The sequence below is a fragment of the Fusarium mangiferae genome (assembly GCF_900044065.1).
Source record: "Fusarium mangiferae strain MRC7560 genome assembly, contig: FMAN_scaffold004, whole genome shotgun sequence".
Lineage (NCBI taxonomy): Eukaryota > Fungi > Ascomycota > Sordariomycetes > Hypocreales > Nectriaceae > Fusarium > Fusarium mangiferae.
In genome coordinates this window covers 2,941,111-2,964,355 of record NW_024573924.1, presented here as the reverse complement: position 1 = coordinate 2,964,355, position 23,245 = coordinate 2,941,111, and the positions used below count along the sequence as shown (strand labels likewise).

The 23,245-nt window shown below is 51.7% G+C and overlaps 9 protein-coding genes across 9 annotated transcripts; 6 read left to right on the top strand and 3 right to left on the bottom strand.

Moving 5' to 3' along the window:
* Window positions 1-516: 516 nt before the first annotated feature.
* Window positions 517-3,512, top strand: FMAN_09533 (uncharacterized protein; the record flags this gene model as incomplete). The annotated part of the gene is made up of 6 exons (XM_041830388.1): window positions 517-1,791; window positions 1,842-2,315; window positions 2,384-2,515; window positions 2,582-3,130; window positions 3,185-3,288; window positions 3,335-3,512. 6 exons carry the CDS (start codon window positions 517-519, stop codon window positions 3,510-3,512), a joined length of 2,712 nt encoding a protein of 903 aa, XP_041681056.1.
* A 1,065-nt stretch (window positions 3,513-4,577) lies between these two features.
* Window positions 4,578-6,912, bottom strand: FMAN_09532 (ARG81-Transcription factor involved in arginine metabolism; the record flags this gene model as incomplete). The annotated part of the gene is made up of 3 exons (XM_041830387.1): window positions 4,578-5,513; window positions 5,584-6,563; window positions 6,645-6,912. 3 exons carry the CDS (start codon window positions 6,910-6,912, stop codon window positions 4,578-4,580), a joined length of 2,184 nt encoding a protein of 727 aa, XP_041681055.1.
* Window positions 6,913-7,724: 812 nt separating this feature from the next.
* Window positions 7,725-9,637, top strand: FMAN_09531 (uncharacterized protein; the record flags this gene model as incomplete). The annotated part of the gene is made up of 5 exons (XM_041830385.1): window positions 7,725-8,012; window positions 8,083-8,466; window positions 8,532-8,599; window positions 8,657-9,158; window positions 9,239-9,637. The coding sequence occupies 5 exons, from the start codon at window positions 7,725-7,727 to the stop codon at window positions 9,635-9,637; spliced, it is 1,641 nt and encodes a 546-aa protein (XP_041681054.1).
* A 1,125-nt stretch (window positions 9,638-10,762) lies between these two features.
* Window positions 10,763-12,614, top strand: FMAN_09530 (uncharacterized protein; the record flags this gene model as incomplete). Its single annotated transcript, XM_041830384.1, has 4 exons — window positions 10,763-11,095; window positions 11,155-11,819; window positions 11,888-12,028; window positions 12,101-12,614. 4 exons carry the CDS (start codon window positions 10,763-10,765, stop codon window positions 12,612-12,614), a joined length of 1,653 nt encoding a protein of 550 aa, XP_041681053.1.
* A 467-nt stretch (window positions 12,615-13,081) lies between these two features.
* FMAN_09529 (putative L-lactate dehydrogenase (cytochrome)) lies at window positions 13,082-14,442 on the bottom strand (the record flags this gene model as incomplete). Its single annotated transcript, XM_041830383.1, has 3 exons — window positions 13,082-13,794; window positions 13,857-14,191; window positions 14,297-14,442. 3 exons carry the CDS (start codon window positions 14,440-14,442, stop codon window positions 13,082-13,084), a joined length of 1,194 nt encoding a protein of 397 aa, XP_041681052.1.
* Window positions 14,443-15,328: 886 nt separating this feature from the next.
* Window positions 15,329-17,225, top strand: FMAN_09528 (uncharacterized protein; the record flags this gene model as incomplete). Its single annotated transcript, XM_041830382.1, has 2 exons — window positions 15,329-16,075; window positions 16,149-17,225. 2 exons carry the CDS (start codon window positions 15,329-15,331, stop codon window positions 17,223-17,225), a joined length of 1,824 nt encoding a protein of 607 aa, XP_041681051.1.
* Window positions 17,226-17,644: 419 nt separating this feature from the next.
* FMAN_09527 (uncharacterized protein) lies at window positions 17,645-18,683 on the top strand (the record flags this gene model as incomplete). Its single annotated transcript, XM_041830381.1, has 2 exons — window positions 17,645-17,786; window positions 17,845-18,683. 2 exons carry the CDS (start codon window positions 17,645-17,647, stop codon window positions 18,681-18,683), a joined length of 981 nt encoding a protein of 326 aa, XP_041681050.1.
* Window positions 18,684-18,878: 195 nt separating this feature from the next.
* On the bottom strand, window positions 18,879-19,930 carry FMAN_09526 (uncharacterized protein; the record flags this gene model as incomplete). The annotated part of the gene is made up of 3 exons (XM_041830380.1): window positions 18,879-18,971; window positions 19,043-19,559; window positions 19,632-19,930. The coding sequence occupies 3 exons, from the start codon at window positions 19,928-19,930 to the stop codon at window positions 18,879-18,881; spliced, it is 909 nt and encodes a 302-aa protein (XP_041681049.1).
* A 740-nt stretch (window positions 19,931-20,670) lies between these two features.
* FMAN_09525 (putative UGA2-succinate semialdehyde dehydrogenase) lies at window positions 20,671-22,482 on the top strand (the record flags this gene model as incomplete). The annotated part of the gene is made up of 5 exons (XM_041830379.1): window positions 20,671-20,779; window positions 20,865-21,234; window positions 21,325-21,959; window positions 22,038-22,299; window positions 22,359-22,482. 5 exons carry the CDS (start codon window positions 20,671-20,673, stop codon window positions 22,480-22,482), a joined length of 1,500 nt encoding a protein of 499 aa, XP_041681048.1.
* Window positions 22,483-23,245: the final 763 nt, after the last annotated feature.

Sequence of the window (23,245 nt, the reverse complement as noted above, 5' to 3'; positions counted from 1 at the left end):
TCCCCATCACCATCGACGTCCAGTCGGGCAGGGTGAATGGGACACAGAGATAGTGCGTTTTCTGCCTCAGGCATTACCACCTCTGCCCCAAAGCTTTCTGCAGGCAGCCAGTCAGCTTGACAATCACTGACTACGTACCAACAACTTGCAGCATTTGTTTTCATTCTTATCCCTTCATCTCATACTGTGACCGGTGTCGGCAGAAACTGAAACCTAGATGGTCGGCAGAGCAAGGTGGTGGAGAATACGATTTCGAGCTAATCATGCACCAGTTCTGTGTTCTCTGTGGAGTCATCCTTGTGCCATGCCAATCTTCGCTACCAGGTAACCCTCCTAAGCGACTCGATTGGAAGCAAGAAATCCGGGCAGGTTAGTGCAAGTCTTATTCCGATTGATCCAGATGCTCACTCCGTCACGGTCTCGTCTCATGGAGCATTGTCAACGGTGACCTTCACCGGTGTTGGCTATTTCGATGGCAGTGCTCTTTTGGCTAGCAGCGACCATGATGCATCTTATATGAGCCTAGAACATGAATTGGCATGGCATTACTTGAACTATTCGCCACCGACTGGGACATGGACATTTGTTTTTCACGAAACCTGCTGGCAGCTGTTACTCCGAAAGGTTTCCTTGTCGAGAGATAGCCAGACTGAGCCGCAACGTATCGCAGAACTTCTATTCCGGCTTCTCTACTGTCTGCCGTATGACCGCTTCAAAGTTCCTTGCCCAAACCATGATTTTGGTGGTGCCCTAAAATTCTGGACGTCACCCTTGAATCTGTCTGGGCCTCGGAGCTTCTTTCTGGCCGACCCTAGCACACTCACTCTTGGTTCTGCAGTCCAGGCACCCAAAGATGTTTCCGTACCGCTTCACACCACATCTGACTTTCAGGTTTCTGACGATATATTCGCAAGACTTTCACCCGAAATCGTTCAATTGGTAATCGCCAAGGCGGAATCAACAGACCTTTGCAACTTGCGACTTTCATCAAAGTTTGTATCGAAGCTGACTAGAACTGACCATCTCCCGCAGCACTTCTGGAAAAGCCGCTTTTCGGTTGATAAAGAGATGGGGTTCTTTCCATTCGATCACGAGCTTTACCGACAACCAAACTCCCAGATCAACTGGCGAAAACTTTACTTTGACTTGAAGCGTAATTTACGCGACGAGACAGAAACTGGTCACACGCGCAACCGCCGCCGAATTTGGCTATGCCTCGATGTTGTGGCTAGACCGTTGATGCCACTTCTTGACCAAAACCTATGTCTTCAGGACCGCCAAAGCGTAGAGCATGATGTGGTTTCGGAACCCTACGAGCTCGGGCAATTTGTACGGACCCCGACAATAGAAGATGCTCATGATTCTCTTCCAAGCGAGATGGGTGCACGGTGCTTTGGATATCAGTACATTGTCTTCGGTCAGAGAAACCTGGGAATCGAATCGAGGATATCCGTGTCACGCATTCTGTTTGACGGGGCATATTACGTATCCGGTATGAGAGTCTCTAAACGGAGCCACGGGAGCAGCTTCAAAGAGATCTCTCGTGTTGGTTACATCGTACCTCATTCAGAAGTTGACTTACATCTCGGTGCAAGCCATCGCTTGACTGAGATGCGGGTCGCCGCCTCTGCAACTGGTATAACTGGTCTAGGTTTTTGTATCGACGATGGGACCGATGCCATTGCTTGGAAGAACATAGGTGTTGTAACTGACGTTCCTGACGGTGTTGGACTAGGAACTTTGAAGCCGAAATTTAAATCCCGGTTGTGCGGCGCAATAATCGGTTTCGATGTAAGCTGGGGCCTCTCTGTAACTCAGTATCTGGCTAACAAGACATTCAGGTATGCAAATTTGTATCATTTCAGGCCCTCGAAGAAGGGATAGAAAGCACAGACACGCAAGTTGCTGCAACGAAAGTATCAGGTACTATGTCTGGGCTTTGGCATCCCTACGAGCCAGACACCTCCGTGTATGGAGCCATTCATCCCTCTGCAGCCAAAGATAAGCAGACAGTCAACCAGCTATATCTTTTGAATATGGACTTCGGGGGCCCTGGAGGAGCCCTTATTTCACGTCTCAGCCGAATCACTGCTTTACACGATGACCAGCACGGCTCCTTCAGAGGGTTTGTCTTTTCCTATGCAGATGGCCGTACCAAGAGTTACGGTACAAGGACAATCATAAATACTACAAGTGACCGTTCTACTTGTATTGGGCAATCCTCTTATATAAACGGACCCGGAGGCGAAAGGATTGTTTCTCTAGAGTTCGCGCCGGACGCGTCCTCAGAGACTGAGAACATCAGTGCGATTAAGGTATAGTCTTTAACAGTCTTTAACAACTAACTATAGACGAAAAATAATCTATCTGACGCATTTCATAGCTAAGAACCACCCATGACCGGATTTTGGAATTCGGGAGGACGTGTTCCTCGGGTGAAGAAGCCGAGCATTCATGGCAAACAATTATCCCGCCTGCCGGGATGTCCATTTCCGCAGTACTTGCCAGAGTTCAGGTAGGTAGCAATTTTGGTTTGAATGTCTTCATATCCACATGACTGATCAGTCAACAACCATTATAGCTGCGTTCAGGGGTACTCCAATCACTAGGTGTACAGTACGTGACTGATTCAGCTGCTAATCCCTCGAAATCACCCTGCACAGCTACCGGTGTGGAACACTGTAATCCACATGGTTTCAAAATGGATAAAGACAGACTGGAAATGGCACCCAGATCTCTACAGCGCTCCGAGGGCTGCTTTTCCTCTGTCATCCTATCCGGAGTACGGCGCATAGGTGTGTCAAAAGGTCTACCAGGACGAACGCGGGGGCTCGATCACATTGCCGGACTCTGCTTCGAGTTCTGGGGTTCAGCGTATCCTGTTTACATCGGCCAGTGGGATTGTGAAGTTGGCTACCTTTCACTAGAGCAAGGTGAAAGGATATGTAGCTTCACCTTCTGGCAGCGGCAAGAATCTTTTGCAAGCAGCAGTTCGAGAGAGAATGCAGGGAGGATCACCGGGATCAAGATCACTAAAACAGGACTTGGACAAAGAGACATGGAGATTGTCCTTGGAGATAAACAAAAGATGCTCCTGTACTCGTTTACGGAGAATCCCTACGAGCGACTGGTAAGGACACCACGGTCAAGAAGATTACCGGACTCGATTCTGACATTCTAAAAGATGGGCCTAGCCTGGACCTTCAATCGCGAATGCGATTACACTTATGTTCTCACAGAGCCTTCAGAGCACTTCCCACGGACTTCTCTGACTTTGAGCATCATGACGCACATGTGGCCAAACTGTCGCGCACCAGACTAACTGACTTGGCAGGCTGAGGACGAACAAGGCAGCTTATGTACAGTCTCGAGAATTCACGCCGCCTTTTGTCCCAGCTCTGGAAAGCTCTCTGGTTTCATCTTCGATTACGGTACTGGCCAGGTATCCAGGACTGCAGGATCCGCAGATGGTGTCAAGGTTTCCTTTAGTCTTAGCAGCGATGAATGGATAACCTGCATGGATTTACAACTTTGGGAAGAGAAAAGTGAAGTAGTGGTAAGCATGACACGACCATTTTCGGTCTGATACTCGAAGTTTCTTACGAGCCGTTAGTTCTATACAAGCACCGGCAGGGTAAACTCCCTTTCGCCTTCTGGTTTGTCCTATCAACCACGACAGAAGGCATCATCAGATTACCAAGTCTTCGAATTCAATCAAAGTAAGAGAGGTTCACGGGAGTGTCGGGACGAGAGTTCGGAGTTCAGTGATGAGTGTGTTGGAATATGGGTGACGACGAAATGGTGGCCTCAATATGCAGGTATCGTCGAAGCGGCTGGCCCTATCACCATCTCAGGAGGTGAAAGTCGATAATAAGGTAATAAATGTGGTATGGGAACTGTATCTAGAGTAACTGTTTAGCCCAAGTTGCGAAAGCAAGCCGATGCCGTTAACTTTCGCATATATGTCAGCTGCAGTCTTGGTTTAGTTAACTGAGGCACGATGGCGCTCTGTCACGGCTCGATCGTTGTACGCAGTGACTGCGGATAATCCTTTGTTGATCAATCTCGGGCCTTACCAGGTTGTCACTAGGTAAGGCTACCCTAGATGCTGTTATCTGTGAGCATGTCCTGCTTGTTCAAATAGCACTGGCGACAATGCTTTTTACACTCTAGAGATTCTCGAGATGAACTTTTAGAATGTAAAGAAAATGAAAGTTGTAGCTGGTTCGTGGTATCTACGTAATGGTCCCAACTGGAGCCACAGTGAATTGCTTTCCGTTTTTGGTCATATGCACCACTTCACAGAAAAACTTTGACACCTCACTAGTAACCTATGATTTCAATCTGTCTGATTTCGAAGTAGTCAGGAAGATAGTCGGAGATACGGAAGCGTTGTCTCACTTTTCCAGCTCGGCTGACCCAAGAAACTTTGACGCAGTGCAAATCTAAAATCTCAAAGCGGCGGGCTCAACGACTGGCGTGGAGCGAGGTTACACCGGGTAGGGAAAAGTTTTCTTGTATTGAACCAAACAGCCGTAGTGCCGTTGATTGTTCGCAAAGCCAACGGTAGTGTATGGTTAGCTTAGCATCAGCCTCGCGCCAGTGTCCTGCACCACCCTCCTCCAATGACTCGTCCCCTTCCCTCCTCCTGGCCCCCTCTTCCAGACCTCTCTCAACACATCAATCCCACTCCTTACGCTTGCTAACCTATACCCCTCGACCTTCCTATACCACCCCCTGAATCTATCCTGCAGACCCTTCTCGAAGGCCTCACTCCCCGCTATAAACGCTGGCCAGTACAAAGGGGCAGAGAAGATGTTCTTCTCAGACTTGATGGCCTCAATGGCTTCTATGGAGGATAGGACGAGGAGGATGTGGGTACGGAGGTAGTTGTGGTGCAGGTGGCGGATGTGTTGCGCAAAGTAGATTATGAGGGCGGAGTGGAAGGCGAGGGTGGTTTTCTGGATAATGAGTGCGCTGGGAGTTGTGTCTGAGTCGGAGGTAGAGGACGAGGCGGGTTCCCAGTCGATGATGTCGGATTCGAGTTGGTCACATTGGTCGGAGAAGTCAGTTGATGGGCTGTTTGGTTGTCGTTGGCGGGACGTGGTGACTTGGTCGATGAGCTCGGTTGTTCGCGCAAGGAGGATGAGAAGGGCCTGAGGAACACCGTAAACGCATTCATACTCGCCTACTTGCTGGGCCTTTGGGGCAGTGACGTGGTTAAGCACTGACTTCGAGTTCCCCGGACCTACGCCTTCATCTTCGACTTTGTCCAGTAGACTGACGGATAGGGCAGTGCCAAAGTCGGCCTCGGGAGAGGGTGGAGATCCATCGTTGTAGTCGCAAGAGTTCCTGCAGGCTGTACTGTCGTAGATGACGCGGAGGTAGAAGTATATGCGGTGAAGGGAGCGAGCTTTGGAGGAATACGTGGACTTGGTGGCTTTGACGTGGTTCATGAAGCGGAAGGCGCCGTCTAGATGGATGCCACAGGTGCTCGTGTCTCCAGACATGACCTGTACCCCCCTTGAAATTAGTATATGTGACAACATGATCCAGTTCATCCAGCGCGCAAAGGCAACTCACATTGATGGTGATTTGTGACAGCATCGTAGCCAGCAGCTCCTTATACTTGGGCCTCGACTGTGGCGTCGACCCCTCCACCGTTTCCTTCAACAACTTGATCGCCCTGCCCCTAAACGTCACCGCATCCTCCTCCCACCTATCCCCTTCCTTCTCACACCCTCTCTCACGGTTATCATTCGCCAGGTAGAACGCGCTGATGCTCAGCAGTGCGTTCCGCAATGCCTCCCTGACCTTTGTCGTGGAGCCGTACAGACTCAGCTGGCCGGCGGACTGTAGGACGCGAGGGAGGTGGATGGTCTTCCAGGGTGATTTCTCGTAGGAGATGACACAGAAGAGGTGGACGACGCGGTGGACGTAGTGGTTGAGGAGGAAGCGTTCGAGGGTGGGCAGGGGGAGGGGCGAGGGGTTGTGGATGATGGTGTTGGAGGTGTCTTTCCACCAAAGTGCGCGGTCGTCTTGTTGCTGAGGGCACTGGGGGGATGAGGTGTAGTAGTTGAATCTCTCAGGAGGCGCTGTTGTTATTGAAGTAGCGGGACTCTCGGGTGGCCGATCTCGAAAGATAACAGCTGTGTTATCTTGAATGCTATCTTCAAGAGTAATGGCTGTGCCCTCTTGATGTGACGTGAGACTCGCGGAGGCCTCATGAGCATGAAGAAGGGCCCCAAAACCAGTCAGGGTGAATCCAGGGATGGATGCATGCGGAAGATATTCCTCGTGACTCGAGTCCGGCTCCCAAGAGTCAGCGAAAGAATTGCTAGATAAAGACGGCGGAGTATCATCCGGAGGCGGTGCCGTGGCGTAGAACGGCAATGTGCCGTCATCATGATAGCCTTGTTCAGTATAGGATGGGTCAAAAACGCCGAAACTGGACAAGAAAAGCTGGCTGTGGTGTGACTGATCCTTTTGGCCCTGGAAGCTGTCGATCTGGCTAAAGATATCATCGAGTTCTGATAGCTGAAGGGGAGATTCTACATTCTCATCTGTGAATCAACTATGGTCAGCCTTCATGATGAAATGTACTCTTTAGACTACCATAGTCGCGTGCACGTGTGAGCACTTACCGCAAATGACAAGACTTCGCTGAAATCTTTGCTGGCCGAGTTCTATGTCATCCTCAGATTGCCTACTCCCATCATGGCGATATCCGTGAGATTCAGCTTCCAAAGGCATCCATCGCAGCCTGACCTCGTAGCCCTCACAGCAAAGCTGCTTGAGGCTGCACTGCACACACCTCGGCCGGGTCTCATCGCACTTGACTTTTCGCGCGCGACATGTCCAGCACCCCGCGAAACTCTTGGGACGTCTTTTGCGCAGGGATGCTTGATCCATGGCTCTCCAGCCTCTCTGGCTCAGACTGTTACCAAATGGCGAAAGTGCTGCCGACAACGACACGGACAGTCTCTGTGGATGCTGGCGATCAGCAGAGGGGGGAACTTGAGAGAGGAAGTTCAAGGCGGTTGGTTATTGCGGAGCAATTGAGGACCACTGGGGCCCTCCCCACCCAATATGTAGATGGAATTGACACAAACGGAAACGAGCTGATAAGTCGACAAGACTCAGAGGCTTCCCCGCCTTGATTGACTTGGATGGGCCATCCTTATCGTCCAATGTTCTACAGATTGGCTGCTAATGCAGACGCTTATCGTTGCAAGGAGGGGATTCTGGGGCGCGAGTCAGATTTGTGCTGATAAGTTGCGGAGAACGCAGCCCGAAATGGGGTGATCTGCCTCCAACCATCCACTGCACGCTTGACTACGGAGGCGCTAAGCCTGCTAGCCTTCAGTAGTAAATCAAGGAAACTATGTGAACCGTATCCGCTATCTACTTCCCGTTACGAGTGGAGGCCGTTGGTCACGATTAGCTCGCATACTAGAGCTCTGAGATGGATCTGTATCTGCGGTGATGGGCGCCATCGCATGCCAACGGACCATTTAGGTGATGCAGCCAACTTAACTCAATCAACAACAATCATGTGTCCTTTCCTGATATTTTGACTTGCATCGTGGCTGAAGACTTTCTTCCTGCTTCTTCTCCTTATTCCTGAATAACAACGACAACGACGACAGGGTTTCCAACCCGTATTACATACAGGCGCAGCCAATCGTACAATACCACAGCTCAAACAACAACCCAATCCAACCATGGCTGTCAAGGGGATTCCATTATGGCAGCAAAAGGCCGCTGAGGCAAGAGCCCATCGCGATGCCTCTCTCGCCAAGGTCGAGCCGCCGTTGAAGGGTGTACCGGCTGCCGAACAGCTGCCAAAGAACTCTCTGGAGCTGGTGCCTCAGGTCCTCACCCCGCGGGAGATTGACATCACAGAAAGTTACACCGTCACCGAGCTGCTTCAGGTTCTTCGGGAGAGGAAGATTTCGGTTGAAGAAGTCACGCGAGCTTTCTTGAGAAGAGCAGCGCTGGCCCAGGCTACGGTATGTTCTGCCATATCGAAAGTCTACACGAGAATGATGTAATGGAAGCTGACGACGGGGGGAACTCCAGACAAATTGCGTTACTGAGCTCCTCTGGGATCAAGCTATCGCCCGTGCTAAACACCTAGACTCTTTACCCTCCCCCCAGGGTGCCCTCTTTGGCCTGCCTATCTCGACAAAGGAACACCTTGGTATGATCGGCGAAAATGTCACGTCTAACGCCTCCTTCGCTGCCTGGGTCGGTAAGCCCCACGGCTCAAACCTCCTGTTCGACAGCCTGTGGGCCGAGGGCTGCGTCTTCTTCGCCAGGACGACACAGCCGCAGGCAATCATGCATCTGGAGACTGAGAGTAACGTGTATGGAAGGACGGTGCACCCGTTGAACAGGGAGTTGACACCTGGAGGGAGTTCGGGAGGAGAGTCGGCGTTACTGGGTATGAGGGGAAGTTTGTTGGTGAGTGAGCTGGCTTTTCGACGAATCCTTGCCCTTGTATTGTCGTGAGGCTGACTCTCTGGAAGGGTATTGGTGGTGATATTGGTGGCAGCATCCGACTCCCTGCTTCCAATACTGGTATCTACGGGTTCAAGTAAGTCACCTCCCAAATCTGCCTTGTTAGGACACCCCCACGGCTGACCATGCCCAGACCTTCAACGAAGAGAATCTCAACTTCCGGCCTTCGAGCCGCCTACCTGGGCCGTGATACCATTGCTGGCTGCCCTGGCCCCATGGCAGTAAGCCGCGACGGCCTCGAGCTCCTCATGCGCGTCGCCCTGGCCGCGAAACCCTGGCGTGTAGATCCCCTCCTTACCTTCAAAGACTGGACACCCTACAAGTTCATAACCCCACCTAAAATCGCCCTGCAGTGGTGGGATGGCGTGGTGATGCCGCATCCGCCTATGACGAGGGCGCTGAGGGAGGTGGCGGCTGCGTGTAGGAAGGCAGGGATGGAGGTTGTGGATTGGAACTGCGAGGGGTTGGATCACGGCAAGGCTTGGGAGATTGTGTCGGCTTTATATTGGCCGGACGGGGGTAAGGAGATGCTCGATATCTTGGAGGAGACGGGAGAGCCGGCGTTGCCACTCACCAAGCATATTCTCCACGAGCAAGCGTCAGCAAAGAACCGGACATGTACCGAGATGATGGAGGTAAGTGATGCAGTTTCCCCGGAGCGTTGGTTGCTCAGCTGGTCTCTCGGACTAACATTTTTTTTTTTTTTTTCACACAGCTTAATCGCGAGCGAGACTCCTACCGCGCCATGTACTGCAAAGCATGGTCCGCCACCGCCACGCCTACCTCCCGCGAGGTCGACGTGATCCTCTGCCCTCCATCCTTTGGCAGCGCGCCTCCCCACGAGCAATCCCGCTACTGGGGCTACACCTCACAGTGGAATCTCCTAGACTACCCGGGCGCCGTGTTCCCCGTGACCAAGGTTGACCCTGCCGTTGATGTCAGGGACGAGGGGTACGTGCCGAAGAACGACATGGACAGGTTTGTATGGGAGATGTACGATGGGGAGAAGATGAAGGGAAGCCCGGTGAATTTGCAGGTTGTGGGGAGGAGACAGGAAGAGGAGAAGGTTTTGGCTGCGCTGGAGGAGATTGAGCGTGCTATGGGGCGGAAGTGATGCCAATGGACGAAGGGGAAAGGATATTGGTAGACTTGGAATTGTTTGATCTGTCCTTTGGTATATTGGAGTCGATAACATTGCTGCTGATGGCTACTCGAACTCTGTATTCACAATGCATCTGTCTGATTCGTGCATAGTGTCTCTCTTGGCCAGATCTCTTACCTCATAGGGAATAACACCACGGTTTGCCAGGTCACTCGGTGTCTAAGAAAATCGATAGTCAATAGTAGAATCAGTCAAAGAGAATGAATTCATCCGTCCATCTCGCTAAGTTCCACAAGTCATTTTTGGGTGTTATGTTATGTCCCAATTCGATAAATATTCCTTAATACCTAGGGTAAGCCGACGCAATGCCTCCGATCGCGGGATCAGCATCCATCCATGCAGCGTGCTATCTTCGGGCCCACCACCCCCAGAAACCAGTCAAAGCCCTCGGGCTGTTCCGTATCAATTTGATCCACTAAACCCTTCTCCAGAACCAATAAAACCAATCGCATTATCATCATCCCCCAATGCACCCCGGACTCAACTATGTATACTGGCCCCGCATCCACAGCCATGCGTGGTTCCTCCGCCCCTGTCAGCATTTACCAATTGAAGCAGAGCACCTCTGCCCCTTTTTGCCATTTCCGACAGTACTCTTCGCCAACTTTTACTTCATCCTGTAGACGCGATATACTAGCGCGAAAGCCCCTCGTCGCCTTATCCCCGCGATACCGATTGCCGGGCTGATAGGCACTAAAACAAGATAGAGAGCGATTAGCTGTCGTCCAGAACTTGCGGGGAATGACTTGCCCTTAGTCTGCATTGCACTCAAGATACGTGGATGCATGCGTACCTGGATAAAGCCTTTCGTAAAGCATATGCCTATCATTTGACGGGTGTTTGGCGTGTTCAAGATTCCATGACTTTATCAGCCACATGGAAGTCCACCGCGTAGCCAGTCAACTACATAAACGTCCATGAGAGGCCACACTCCTGTCATATTCACTTGGAGACTGTCTTTGCATCTGGCCTCTCCAGACTCTTTCTCTCTCTCACACACACACTGCCTCATCTCTCTTTTGCTCTTGTACTCTGAGTTAGCAGCTACCGTCAAGTCTGCTCAACGAGTCCGCCACTATGACTGCTGTCCAAGCTGAACAAATCGCCGATGCGGCCGGCGATAAACTTCCTCCCGGCACCTTCAGGCTCATCGACACAGATGGCAAAATGAGAGGTCAGCACGCTGACGGCGAGGGCGAGGACGACATCATCCTGGTGCCGCAGCCGTCGCTGGATCCTGAAGATCCCCTCAACTGGACTTTCAGGCGCAAGGTCATCCAGACTAGCTGCGTTGTTCTTTACACCATCGTCATTGCAATCCCTTCGAGTGCCGTCTACTCTATCGTCACGCCTCTCAGGAAGGAAACTGACCTGTCGCTCCAAGACATCAATAATGGAACCGGTATCATGGTGAATATCCCCGGATGAAATCCCTGGCGTCATGAATTCAAACTAACAGATGTGAACAGTTCCTCTTCTACGGCTGGGGTTGTATCTTTTGGCAAGCCATGGCCCTTCAATATGGCAAACGACCCATCTATCTCTTTTCTCTCCTTGCAACCATCGTCATCCTAGCCACGGCCCCCTTGTGCAAGGAGCCAGGTCCCTACCTCGCCAACCGTATCATCCTCGGCTTCTTTGGCTCCCCTGTTGAATCCCTTTGTGAGATTTCCATCGCCGATATCTGGTTCACCCACCAGCGCGGCAAGTACATGGCCTGGTACGGCTGGTCGCTTGCTCTCTGCGGCAAGCTCGCGCCCATGCTGAGTGGTTTCATCAACGTTGGTCAGGGCTGGCAGTGGACGCTGTATTGGTGTGCTATCTGGAACGCTATGGGATTCATATACTGCTTCTTCTTGATGGAAGAGACCAATTACGATCGGAAGCATGATCAGCTGCCACTACAGGGGGTTGCTCTTGCAAGCCAGGCATCTACGCAGGGCGGTGACGGGGAGAAGACGGTGACGCTGGACACGACCTCCTCTGACCTCGGTGAATCTGCTGAGATCCAGTGGCCGCGCAAGACGTACTTCCAAAAGCTCAGCATCAAGGACAAGCCTCGTCCCAATCGTCTCGTCGAAATCATGATCGCGCCGTTCAAGGGCTTCACTTATCCCGCAGTAGTCTACGCTGGGTACGTTACTGCATATACTACGAGCTATCATGTCATGAAAAGTGAACTAACAAGAACTCTCTCTCCAGTCTCATGTATGGAGCAAACAGTCTTGTGTGGCAAGGCTTCCAGAATGCCACCATTGGCACCATCTACACCCTTGAGTACGGTTTCTCAACTGCCGGCGTCGCCGCAGCATACTCTGGTGGTGTCATCGGTACTATTGTTGGGTAAGTCTTATACTATGCCATCTTTCATCTTCGCTCCCCATCTTCATCAGTGCTAACAGACCCTTGCTCTAGTGGCTACTATTGTGGCAAGATTGGTCCTATGCTCACTGTCCGCTTAGCCCGGCGCAACGGCGGCATCTCCGAGCCTGAGCACACCCTCTACCTATTCATCGCCTCCATCTTCCTTGTTCCCACCGCCATGATCCTCTACGGTCTCGGCGTGACATACAAATGGCACTGGATGGTGTTGGTCATCACACAAGTGTTCATGGCCATGAACGCCGCGCTCTGTGTAGCTGGAGCGCTGAACTACGCTATCGGCAGCTATATGGAGCTGTCCGGCTCCATGGTGACGACGTGTGTGCTGATCCGGAACACCATGTCGTTTGCGACCAACTTTGGCGTCACACCCTGGTTGAAGGCGACCAATTACATGGTAGTGTACCTTACGGTGGCTGGTATCGGCTTGGTGTGGAATGCGAGTCTGTTCATCATGACGAGGTACGGCAAGGCGATGCGGGAGTGGACGGCGCAGAGGTACTGGCGAGATGTTGAGCGTGCCAGGGCCAAGGGTATGGGTCACTGAGACTGTTCTATCTCTGTCAGTAATATGGATAAGCGGTTATTAGTTTGCATGTTACTTCCTCTTAGACGTACTGCTTTGGGGCGTTATTCCTGCTGGCCTTAAGTAACACGAACTTTTCTTTCAGTAAAGCTGCTGGACTTTGGAACAAAGCGTACGTTGTGATTGAGCAGATCATTGCTTGTCAAATAATATCAAAGCATGTTTATGTTGGTAAAACAGTCTTGACATATCCTCACCTAGTGCTAGCTTGAATCTTTGAACAAAGCTGGACATGATCCGATATTAATGTGAATATAAAGATGACTTTGAAAGATGGACAGGTCTGATCTCCTTCAGATGTAACTGGCATCCAATCATACGTTTGCTCAAGTTCCATAGTGCAAGTGGGTTTTAGTATTGAAATCTATTTGTCGCCCATTCGTTTCATATACTTTGTCATCATTTCCTCACAGCACTCTCATCTTTCATTACAGTTTTGCAATCCCAAATCCGTCCCTTGTCACAACTGCAAGCCTATCCCTCTTGATGTCAGCCACCTTATTTACCCCAGCCAAAGCCATCGTTCGACTAAATTCCCTCTCTAGGATGTGTAATACAGACTCCACACCATTTTGCCCCTCATAGGCGAGCCCCCAGAGCACCGGTCGACCAATCGACACAAAGTCCGCCCCTAACGCTAGCGCCTTGAAGACGTCTGCACCAGTCCTGATCCCTCCATCCAGAATGACTGGTATACGGCCTTTGACGGCGTCGACAATTTCAGGAAGTGCCTCGATCGTTGCGCAGGTATTGCTCAGCTGACGCCCGCCATGGTTTGAGACGATGATGGCGTCGGCGCCATGTTCGACTGCCAGCGCTGCGTCTTCCCCCGTCATGATGCCCTTGAGGATGATCTTCATCTTGGTCACCCCTCGGAGGAATGACATGGTCTTTGCCCAGGTGAGGCTGGAGCTATGCATCCTAGAGCCAGCGCTAGTAAGGAGGTCTGCCGCTTCGGTGGCGGTCCTGGCGTTCATGAGGAGGCGGTTGACGCTGGGGAGTTTCGAGTTGGAATTGGATGGGGTTTCGGTGTTGGGGAGGCCCATGCCTGGGGGTAGGACGACGGCGGTTCGTCGCTCAGTGAGTCTATTGCCTAGGACAGGCGTGTCGACAGTGAGGACCAAGGCTTCGTATGAAGCAGCTTCGCAAGGCGTTAGTCTAAAATTGTCTTATTTTAGGGAGATTTTAGGCAGATTTGATTACCTTCGGCTCGTCTAATCAGATTGACGCTCTTCTTGGCGTCCTCATACAGGTACAACTGCATCCATGGTGGCGGTGCTTGACGCCCAGTATCTCTCATGACTTTTTGCCTGGCCGCCTGGACATCCTCGAGAGAAGTGGTCGATTGTGATGACAAGATCACATTGACGCCCATAGAAGCCGCAGCCATGGCCACATCAAACTCTCCCTGGCCACCAGCCAGCTTCTGCATGGCACTTGGAGCTATGCTGATGGGAAGTGGCGATGACCAGCCGAACAATTTGGTGGACGTATCGACGCGGGAGACATCAATGAGAACGCGTGGTCTGATCAACAATCTGTAAGGAGTTTAAAAACTTTTTGTTAGCTGAATGTGACTTTGATACGAATGGAACTTCTTTGGTGAGAGAGCTACGTCATGGTGGCTTAGTGGGTTACCATACCGATTGAATGCATCAACATTGCGACGCAGCGCTTTCTCATCATCCGAGCCAGAGGCATAGAACTCGTATATATGCTGCGGTAGCTTGGTTTTGGCTGCAAGCTCGACTTCGCGGAGTGTCAAAGGTGGTGATGAGGACGTTGCCATGGCGTCAAGCTGGCTCGAGGATACTACAGTACAATGCTTGATGCGTGTGATGAATTCTTCCGTAGGCAGGAGGAACGACGTTCAGAAAAAATATCATCAATTCATTTGTTACTCCAGTCCAAGGTTCTCGAACATCATACAAACCGGGCGAAACCAGGCGAAGAAGATACAGGAGAGACACGGTAAACGCCTGGGCCATGTGTCCGATGTCGGCTTCCGAACCGGCAGCAAGGACTGAAGTTAGACCCAACGACTTCGATGCATATCTCCCTATGTTGATGGGCTGGATTTTCCAATGGCAAGACTAATTGAGTCCAGATTCATTATCATCACTTCATTGAAAGCTGGATTCTTGATGCATGCAGATATGAGACCCGCTGGATCTACTAAGGTGTCGTCATTGCTTCGTTGTATCCACCCACAGTGGGGAGCCCGGCGCCATTCCTTCGTACTGATAGCGCCCCGGCACTGCTTGGGGCAAGAGTTGGCGCCCTTTAAGCACAGTTTAGACTCGGTAGGTTAAAGTTGCAGATATCTATAAGTCTACCCAATACTCCCATAAGGCAGGACCTGGCGATGGGCTACACGTCACCCACATGTACCTGAGCCGCTGGCTCGGACATATACAAGCGAAGACCGTCGCCTGGGGATTCCTTATCGAGAATTGACAGGGGGTCCCTTGTCTTGATCCAGTAAATTCTGCGACGCGAAGCTAGTGATATGGACCGTGACTCGTTAAGCAGTGGATTCGACAGGACATTCTGGACGGGGCTGTTGATGAAGACGCTCAGTATCCAATATCAGGGCTCGACACGGCATGCTCAAGTTAACTCAACTCAAGCACAGCACACTGTTTGTTCCTTACTCTATGCTTCACACCGGAACCATGGGCAACGTCAAGACAGTCGACCTCGAGAACACCTCGGGTGCCTACTTCGCTCCTGGTACTCTCTCCTCAGCTTCGCGAACTCTCCAAGTCTCCGGCCAGGTCGGCAGTGCCAAAGACGGCACCGTCCCAGCCGACTACGAGTCTCAAATTCATCTTGCGCTCCTCAATCTGCGCAAGATCCTCATCGCAGCAGGTGCACGCGTCGAGAACATCACCAAGCTTACCGTCTACGTCGTCAACTATGATGCGGCCAACAGGAAACACACGCGGCACATCCAGAAGTTCCTGAGGGGCCACAGGCCGGCCATGACTCTGGTGCCAGTCGCTAAGCTGGCGATGCCGCAGTGGCTGTTTGAGATCGATGCGACTGTCGCTCTGCCGCCGGTTGAAGCACCATGTCGCGCTCCTACCCTTGCAACAGCCTCAGAAAAGCACGACGTGGTCATTGTGGGAGCTGGTCTTGCGGGCTTGACGGCCGCTCATGAGCTCATCCGCGCTGGCCTCTCGTGTGTCGTTCTGGAAGCTCGTGATCGCGTCGGAGGCAAGACCTGGAGCCAGGAGCTGCCCTCTGGCGGTGTTATTGATCTCGGCGCTGCTTGGATCAATGATACGAACCAGAGCAGAATGATTGCCTTGGCCAGGAGATATGGTGCCGATCTGATTGAGCAGAACACCGACGGGTACTGCGTGCTTCAGAATGACAAGGGAGAGATCTCCTTATTTCCTTATGGCGAGATTCCCAAGGTATGTATTCTCCATCCTTTCATTAGAGGTGTACAATGTAGCAGCCTGCTGACAAGGGTGTCTTTTCTTCAAGTTCGATGAGGAATCACAAAAGAACGTCGAGATCATCCGAGACATGGCCGAGAGGGACTGTCAGGCTCTGGATACCTGGAACCCGAGAGACACGTCCCTCGATTCTATGACCTTCGAGGCCTACCTCCGATCCCGAGGAGCCAGCGAAGCGGCACTGGCTACGGGAACGGTTTGGACGCGTGCGATGTTAGGCCAGGACCCCAAGGACATCTCGGCTCTGTACTTTCTCAACTACTGCAAATCTGGAGGTGGCCTGATGCAGATGCGGTCTGACCGCAAGCATGGCGGGCAGTACTTGCGTGTAAGACAGGGAACACAGCTGTTCGCCAAGGGCCTCGCTTCAAGTCTCCCAGCTGATACAGTGCGTCTCTCAACGCCGGTCAAGTCCATCGTCCAAAACAGCGAAGCTGGCTCTATTCTCGTTCAGACCTCGTCAGGAAGAGTCATCTCAGCTCGCAAGGTCATCACGACTGTGCCGGGGCCTGCCCTCAGATCCATCTCCTTCTACCCCAAGCTGCCCCCAGTCAAGCAGCTGTGGGTCGAGTCATTGTCCTACGGATACTACACAAAGACAATGATGGAGTTCAAGTCGCCGTTCTGGGTTGAAGCCGGAATGTGCGGCCTCATCAACTCCTTCACCGGCCCTGCGGCAGTTGTTCGCGATACTTCGGCTCCGCAGAGCAACAAGCATGTCCTCACCTGCTTCATGGCAGCAGACCACGGCCGCGCATGGGGTGCCCTTCCAAGTCAAGCAGAGAAAGAGACTGCGCTGCTCAAACAGCTCAAAGTTCTTTACGGTGTCAACAACATCGAGGACTTGTTCGTCTCGCTGACGTACTACGAATGGAGCGGAGATGAGTGGTCTGGCTTCGGATGCCCTTGCACAGCTCTGCCGCCTGGTCTTCTTGACACAGTGGGCGGAGATAGCCTCAGACAACCGGCTGGAGACCTACATTTTGCTGGCACAGAGACGGCTGGCGAGTGGAAGGGGTACATGGAGGGCGCGGTGCGTAGTGGTGAGCGGGCGGCCGGTGAGGTTGTGAAAGACCTGAAAGCAGGTATTGTCTGCCGCCTGTAGAAACCTTCGAGATTAATAAGATTGAGATAGTGTGACGACAAGACTTGCCCTGTCCTTAGGCTGACTTCTTGCTTACCAACAAGAGATATGAGATAAAGATTGCATAATCAGAAAGCCCATGTATTCGTAGCATGCGTCGGCTCTCGAGCCATGGTGGGGACTGACTATCTTCTACAACTTACACAGGAAACACATAGCGCGCGTATTCTGTCCCTTTTCGTCCGGACTGATACCGACCTGTAGCTGAAGGAGCAATTTTCTTCCGAAGATACGATTATACGTCCTCTTCATGATTATCCTGCAAATAAATACCCCTGTTTCTTCGTTGAATCCTCTTGACACCGTGTGAACAAACGACTATTATCATCATCATGGCAAAGTCAAGAGTCTTGGTAGTTGGCACCGGCGGCATCGGCACAATGTCAGCCTACGCTCTGGAAACAGGCGGCAAAGCCGAAGTCACTGCCGTCTTGCGATCCAACTATGAAGCTGTGGTGCGTCATGGCTTCGACATCGACTCGGTCCTGTATGGCGAGATCAAGTCATGGAGGCCAACTCATGGTTAGTTTACGCCTTCATCACACATTCTAAAGAAATTGAGTGCTCACTCATACTGTAGTCGTCAATGCTGTTCCAGATGTGTCTAAAGGCGATGTCCCTCCATTCGACTGCATCCTCGTCACGACCAAGAACATCGCCGACGTCCCTCCCACCACCGCAGACATAATCTCGCCGGCCGTGACTCCCGGCTATACATCGATCGTGCTCTCCCAAAATGGCATCAACATTGAAAAGCCCCTTATTGCCCGCTTCCCCACAAATCCGCTCATCAGCAGCGTTGCTTACACAGGTGCGACAGAAACAGCACCCGGCAAGATCTACAATGACGACCCAGATAAGCAGAAGATCGGGGCTTTTTTCAGTCCAGAGGTTCCTGGCGAGGTTGCGGAAGAGGCGGCGAGACGGTACCTGAGTATATATAACCCAGAATGCAAACTAGATGTGGTGTACGAGGCGGATGTCGCGGCCAATCGATGGCGAAAGTTGGCTTACAACTCATCCTTCAACCCTGTTGCTTCCATCCTCAGCATGGACACTCCCCGAATGCGCATAAGCCGCCATATCATCGATGATCTGATCCTGCCCATCATAAGTGAGATCCGAGCCGTCGCAGAAGCCAAAGGCATCATCCTCCAACCGGATCTTGTCGACGCCGTGGTCCACCAAGATCCCATCGACTCCGGCTTCAAACCTAGCATGTGTCAAGATTGCGAGAAGGGGAACCTGATGGAGATTGAAAGTATTGTGGGGGAGCCTTTGCGCGAAGGGGAGAGGCTAGGGATTGCGATGCCGACGTTGAGGGTTGTGTATGGGATCATGAAGGGGTTGCAGCTGAAGGTCTTGGAGGAGAAGCGAATGTGGGCGCCCAAGTTCGATGAAGACAACCCCTATAGATAGATAAGTTCATCATACAATGGATACAAACTTCATGTATCTAGCTTCTTGTGAGCTCTGAGCGTTCCCTGACATCTTAGTGTTGCCAGTGCCAGCATAGAGATGTATATCTTAGCTGTTGTCACAGATCCGAGAAGTTACAGGTTGACGTGCAAGGCTGCATGTGTGTTCTAAATTATCTGCCTATCTCACCCTCAATTATGCACAGAATTGTTCTCCCTTGCTCAACTCGCCTTTTGACTTCCAAATCTCATACTCAAAGTCAGGCTGGAACTCCGTGTACAGTGTTTCCTATGGCATATCGTTAGCTTGAATATACTCAACAAAGTCACTTTCTCTTCAAGAACTGGAAGCAAACTTACAGGATCAGCATTCACCTTGTGGGTAAACTCGGCCGCCTCATCGCTCACAGTCTTCTTCTCCAACCCGGCCGCCTCGACCATAAGCTGCACCTCACAGGTCCTCTCCAATGCGGTGAACAAGTAAGCAGCCTCATCGACCGTCCCGCCGGTTGTCAGCAGTCCGTGGTTTTGGAGGAAGATGACCCTGCACTTATCTCCCAACGCCTCGACCAGTTTTTTCCCTTCGTCCCTACCAAGCACAACACCGCCAAAGTCGTCGTATACTGCTTGAATGCCGTGGAAGAGACAGGCATCCTGGTTGATGATATCTACAGGTTTTCCAAATGCAGACCACGCCTTTCCGAAGCGAGAGTGCATGTGACAGGCGGCATGGACGTCAGGGCGGGCTTTGTGGATGGCGCTATGTATGACGAAGCCGGCGGCATTGACTGCTACTCTGTTACCGCCAATGACCTGACCCTCTTCGTTGATCCGAACCATGTCGCTGGCTTTGAGCATGCCGAAGTGCTTTCCAAGGCTAATTTGCTCGTATCAGCAAGCTTGAACAACTCCACTGGAAAAAAGAAGAGTTTGCGTCTATTTTACTTACGGGTTGATCCAAAAGGTGTCCGGTTCGACAGGGTCACGGACAGAGATGTGTCCAGCTGTGCCTTCTGTGAACCCCTTTCGGGCAAACACCCTGAATGCGCCGGCCATGTGTTCGAGCTGCCATTGGCGCTTCTTGTACATGTCGGTGAACTTGGGAATGCCAGGAAACTCGTATCCGCCAGTGGCTAGGGAGGCCGGGATACTACCTGATGTCGCTACGGTTGTCGATTGCTGAGTAGGAAACAAGGAGACTGTAGCATCGAGCTTTCGCTCTTCAGTCTGTGTTGTGCTTGTAGACATGACGTTGGCTGTCAGGTCTAGGAAAGTTGGGTTGTGCAATGTCCAAGTGCCCCGGCAGAAAGGGCAATATTTTGATGGAAGTAACAAAGATTTGCCTCCCAGAGACGGCGCATCAATATGGCTTGGGCGGCTTTTCAACCACAAAATCCATCACGGACTTTTACGGAGAGGTCGGAGGTATAGTACGTATCATGCACAGCATGGGTCCGGATGCCTGATGCTCCTCAATTCCTTGCTCCTTCGAGTAACCACTGGCGACGCAATGTTTTATCCCCTACGGGCGGAGATCGAGAGACTCCCTACGTAACCCCGAAACAAATAGGGCCGTTGTTTGCAGCAATCCAATCTTCGGCATGAGCTTCCCGTTCTCGAGCACGATAAGGGCGGGGGCGGAGGCCTGAGTCGCATTTCCAGGAACCTGATGATAACGTATCATCCCCCACATTTAGAGTTTGGAGAGAGGCAATGCAAGGCGAGGCGCGGATTTCCTATTTCAGCTCCGGGGACCGGAGACCCACTTCAACATTTCGGCAGCGGGGCCCAGGCCCAGAGCCGGTGGGTAATTGGAAGCCAGCCCAATGTATCTAGATATCTCAGGCGCGTGCGTATAGGCCGAATTTCATGACGACGAGATCCTTTTACGAAGATGATAGTTGTCTCAGTATCTCACCACTTCTTCTTCAGTCGCTCTTGGAAATTCGAAAGTTCTGGGAATCTCATCGCAACACAGTCCTGTCAATATGGCCAACGCAGTACCCCAGCTGAGAGACCCTTCCCTCTTCATTCAGAAGAACTTCATCAACAATGAGTGGGTAGACTCCATCTCAGGCAAGACTTTCAAGGTTTATGGTAAGCAATTATATCCATCGTAACTGTGTTCCTTGTCCCAAGTTGAAAAGCTGTTTCCCACGGACTGACTGACATCTGACCCCAGACCCTGCGACGGGCTCGACCATCGGCTCATGTCCTGAGTCAACCCCTGAAGATGCGGAGAGGGCCATTGAAGCCGCCTCAGCCGCTCTTCCAGTCTGGAAATCAGCTACAGGACGGGACCGCTCAAGGATTCTGCGACAATGGTACGAGTTGGTTCTGGAGAATAAGGACGACCTGGCGGTGCTCATTACGTCGGAGAACGGCAAGTCCAAGGCCGATGCAGCTGGTGAGGTTCTCTTCGCGGCGAGCTTCATCGAGTGGTTTGCCGAGGAGGCGCCACGGATTTATGGCGATGTCATCTCCCACAGCCAGTCGAGCTTCAGGGTCTCTACCTTGAAAGAGCCCATTGGCGTATGCGGCCTCATCACACCGTAGGTTGCCATCGGTCCCTAATCTCAATTATGGTGTTTAGAACACCAACACATCCTCGCTCCAATCACGTCACTGACGCCATCGTCTAGATGGAACTTCCCAGCCGCAATGATTGCTCGGAAACTCGCTCCAGCCCTCGCCGCCGGCTGCACCTCGATTCTGAAACCTGCCTTCGAAACACCCTTTACGGCCAATGCGCTCCTCTCTCTTCTCTCCCGCACCTCACTCCCAGCCGGCGTCGTTAACTCCATCACCGCAGATACTAACACCCCCTCGATCGGCCAAACCCTCTGCTCCTCCGATATTGTTCGCAAAATCTCCTTCACAGGCTCCACCCGCGTAGGCAAGCTTCTCATGAGCCAATCTAGCGGTACCCTAAAGAAGATGAGTCTGGAGCTAGGTGGCAATGCACCCTTTATAGTGTTCGACGATGCAGATCTTGACGTTGCTGTGAAAGCAGCCGTGACGAGCAAGTTCAAATCTTCGGGTCAGACTTGCGTGTGCTCGAACCGCATCTTTGTACAGAAGGGAGTGTATGATGAGTTTTTGAGGAGGCTGAGGGAGGAAGTCGGGAAGTTCAAGGTTGGGTCTGGGTTTGATGCCAGGACAACGCATGGACCTCTCATCTCTGCGGCGGCCGTTCAAAGACTTGAAGGTCTCGTGGACGAGGCGGTGCAGGGAGGTGCGAAGGTTGAGTGCGGCGGTTCAGCCCTTAAGGATCAAGGTAAGATACATCACAATCGCGCCCATTTTGCTGTTCCTCTCAACATCAGGTTCACTGACCTTACCTGCATCGCAATAGGCTCCAATTTCTTCGCCCCAACGATTCTCAGCAACGTGGAAACCTCCATGCGCGTTGTAGACGAGGAGATCTTCGGCCCCGTAGCCCCAGTCTTCAGCTTCGATGAAGAAGAAGCCATCATCCAGGTCGCCAACAAATGCGATGTCGGCCTTGCCTCCTACATCTTCACACAAGATCTGAACCGCGCGACGAGAATCACGGAACAGCTTCAGTTCGGCATGGTCGCAGTGAATAGTGGCGTTGTATCTGACGCTGCTGCTCCGTACGTTACCCTTTCCTTTGGTCGTCTTCGAGGAGCAGGAAGCTAATATTATGGCTCAGCTTCGGCGGAGTCAAACACTCGGGCCTTGGTCGCGAGGGAAGTAAGTACGGCATCGAGGATTATCTACAGATCAAGACGGTGGTGCTGGGCAACGTCAATGTGCAACACCGCGCCCTCTTGTAGGGAACCATGGGCCGTATCAGCATGTATCCTGGTAAACATATAGAGAAATCCATAAAGGACTGAAGCTCGGATTCGAAAAGGATCTTCCTATACTTCTACATGATTTATACACATATGCATTCCAACGCCGAATATCATCTTGCAGCCTTGATCGTAGTATACAATGCCACCACTCGCATGCCCCTTCATTAGCCTGCACCGACCAGTCTTCCTGCCTGCTTATGCGCTTGTCACGAAATAATATTTATCTCAGAGGTATTCATAGTTATCCAAGATGCCAGTGAGGAAACCCGGCAACTTCCCACGAACCTTCCTTACGACGCCCGTCGTCACGTTCTCGTAGAAGGCACCCCTCATCGTCCACCAGCCCATCGCCCAACCTCTCCTGTCCCACTCATCCCTCTCCAACGAGATGGCGCGGAAACTCAACAGTGCCGATGGAACTTCATGGATGAAATGATGTGTATTCCATTTTGACCAGACCTCATAGATCACTATTTTGGCATCATAGTCCTAGCCACAGTAATAAACTGATAAGGTGGTGACAATATAAAAATCAGATGACAGTGGTTATCTATCTCATGAAGTACCTTATATGCAGAGAATGTTTAGACTTGATGCCCAACTAAGCTCGCGACCGGTGGAAACTCTGTCACCGCAACGCGGCTCGTCGAGGTTACGATTTACAAAGGTGATATTCCCACCATGAAAAGGATAATGTATGTGTATGTAGTCATGCGCAGGAGTTACCGCATGCCAAAAA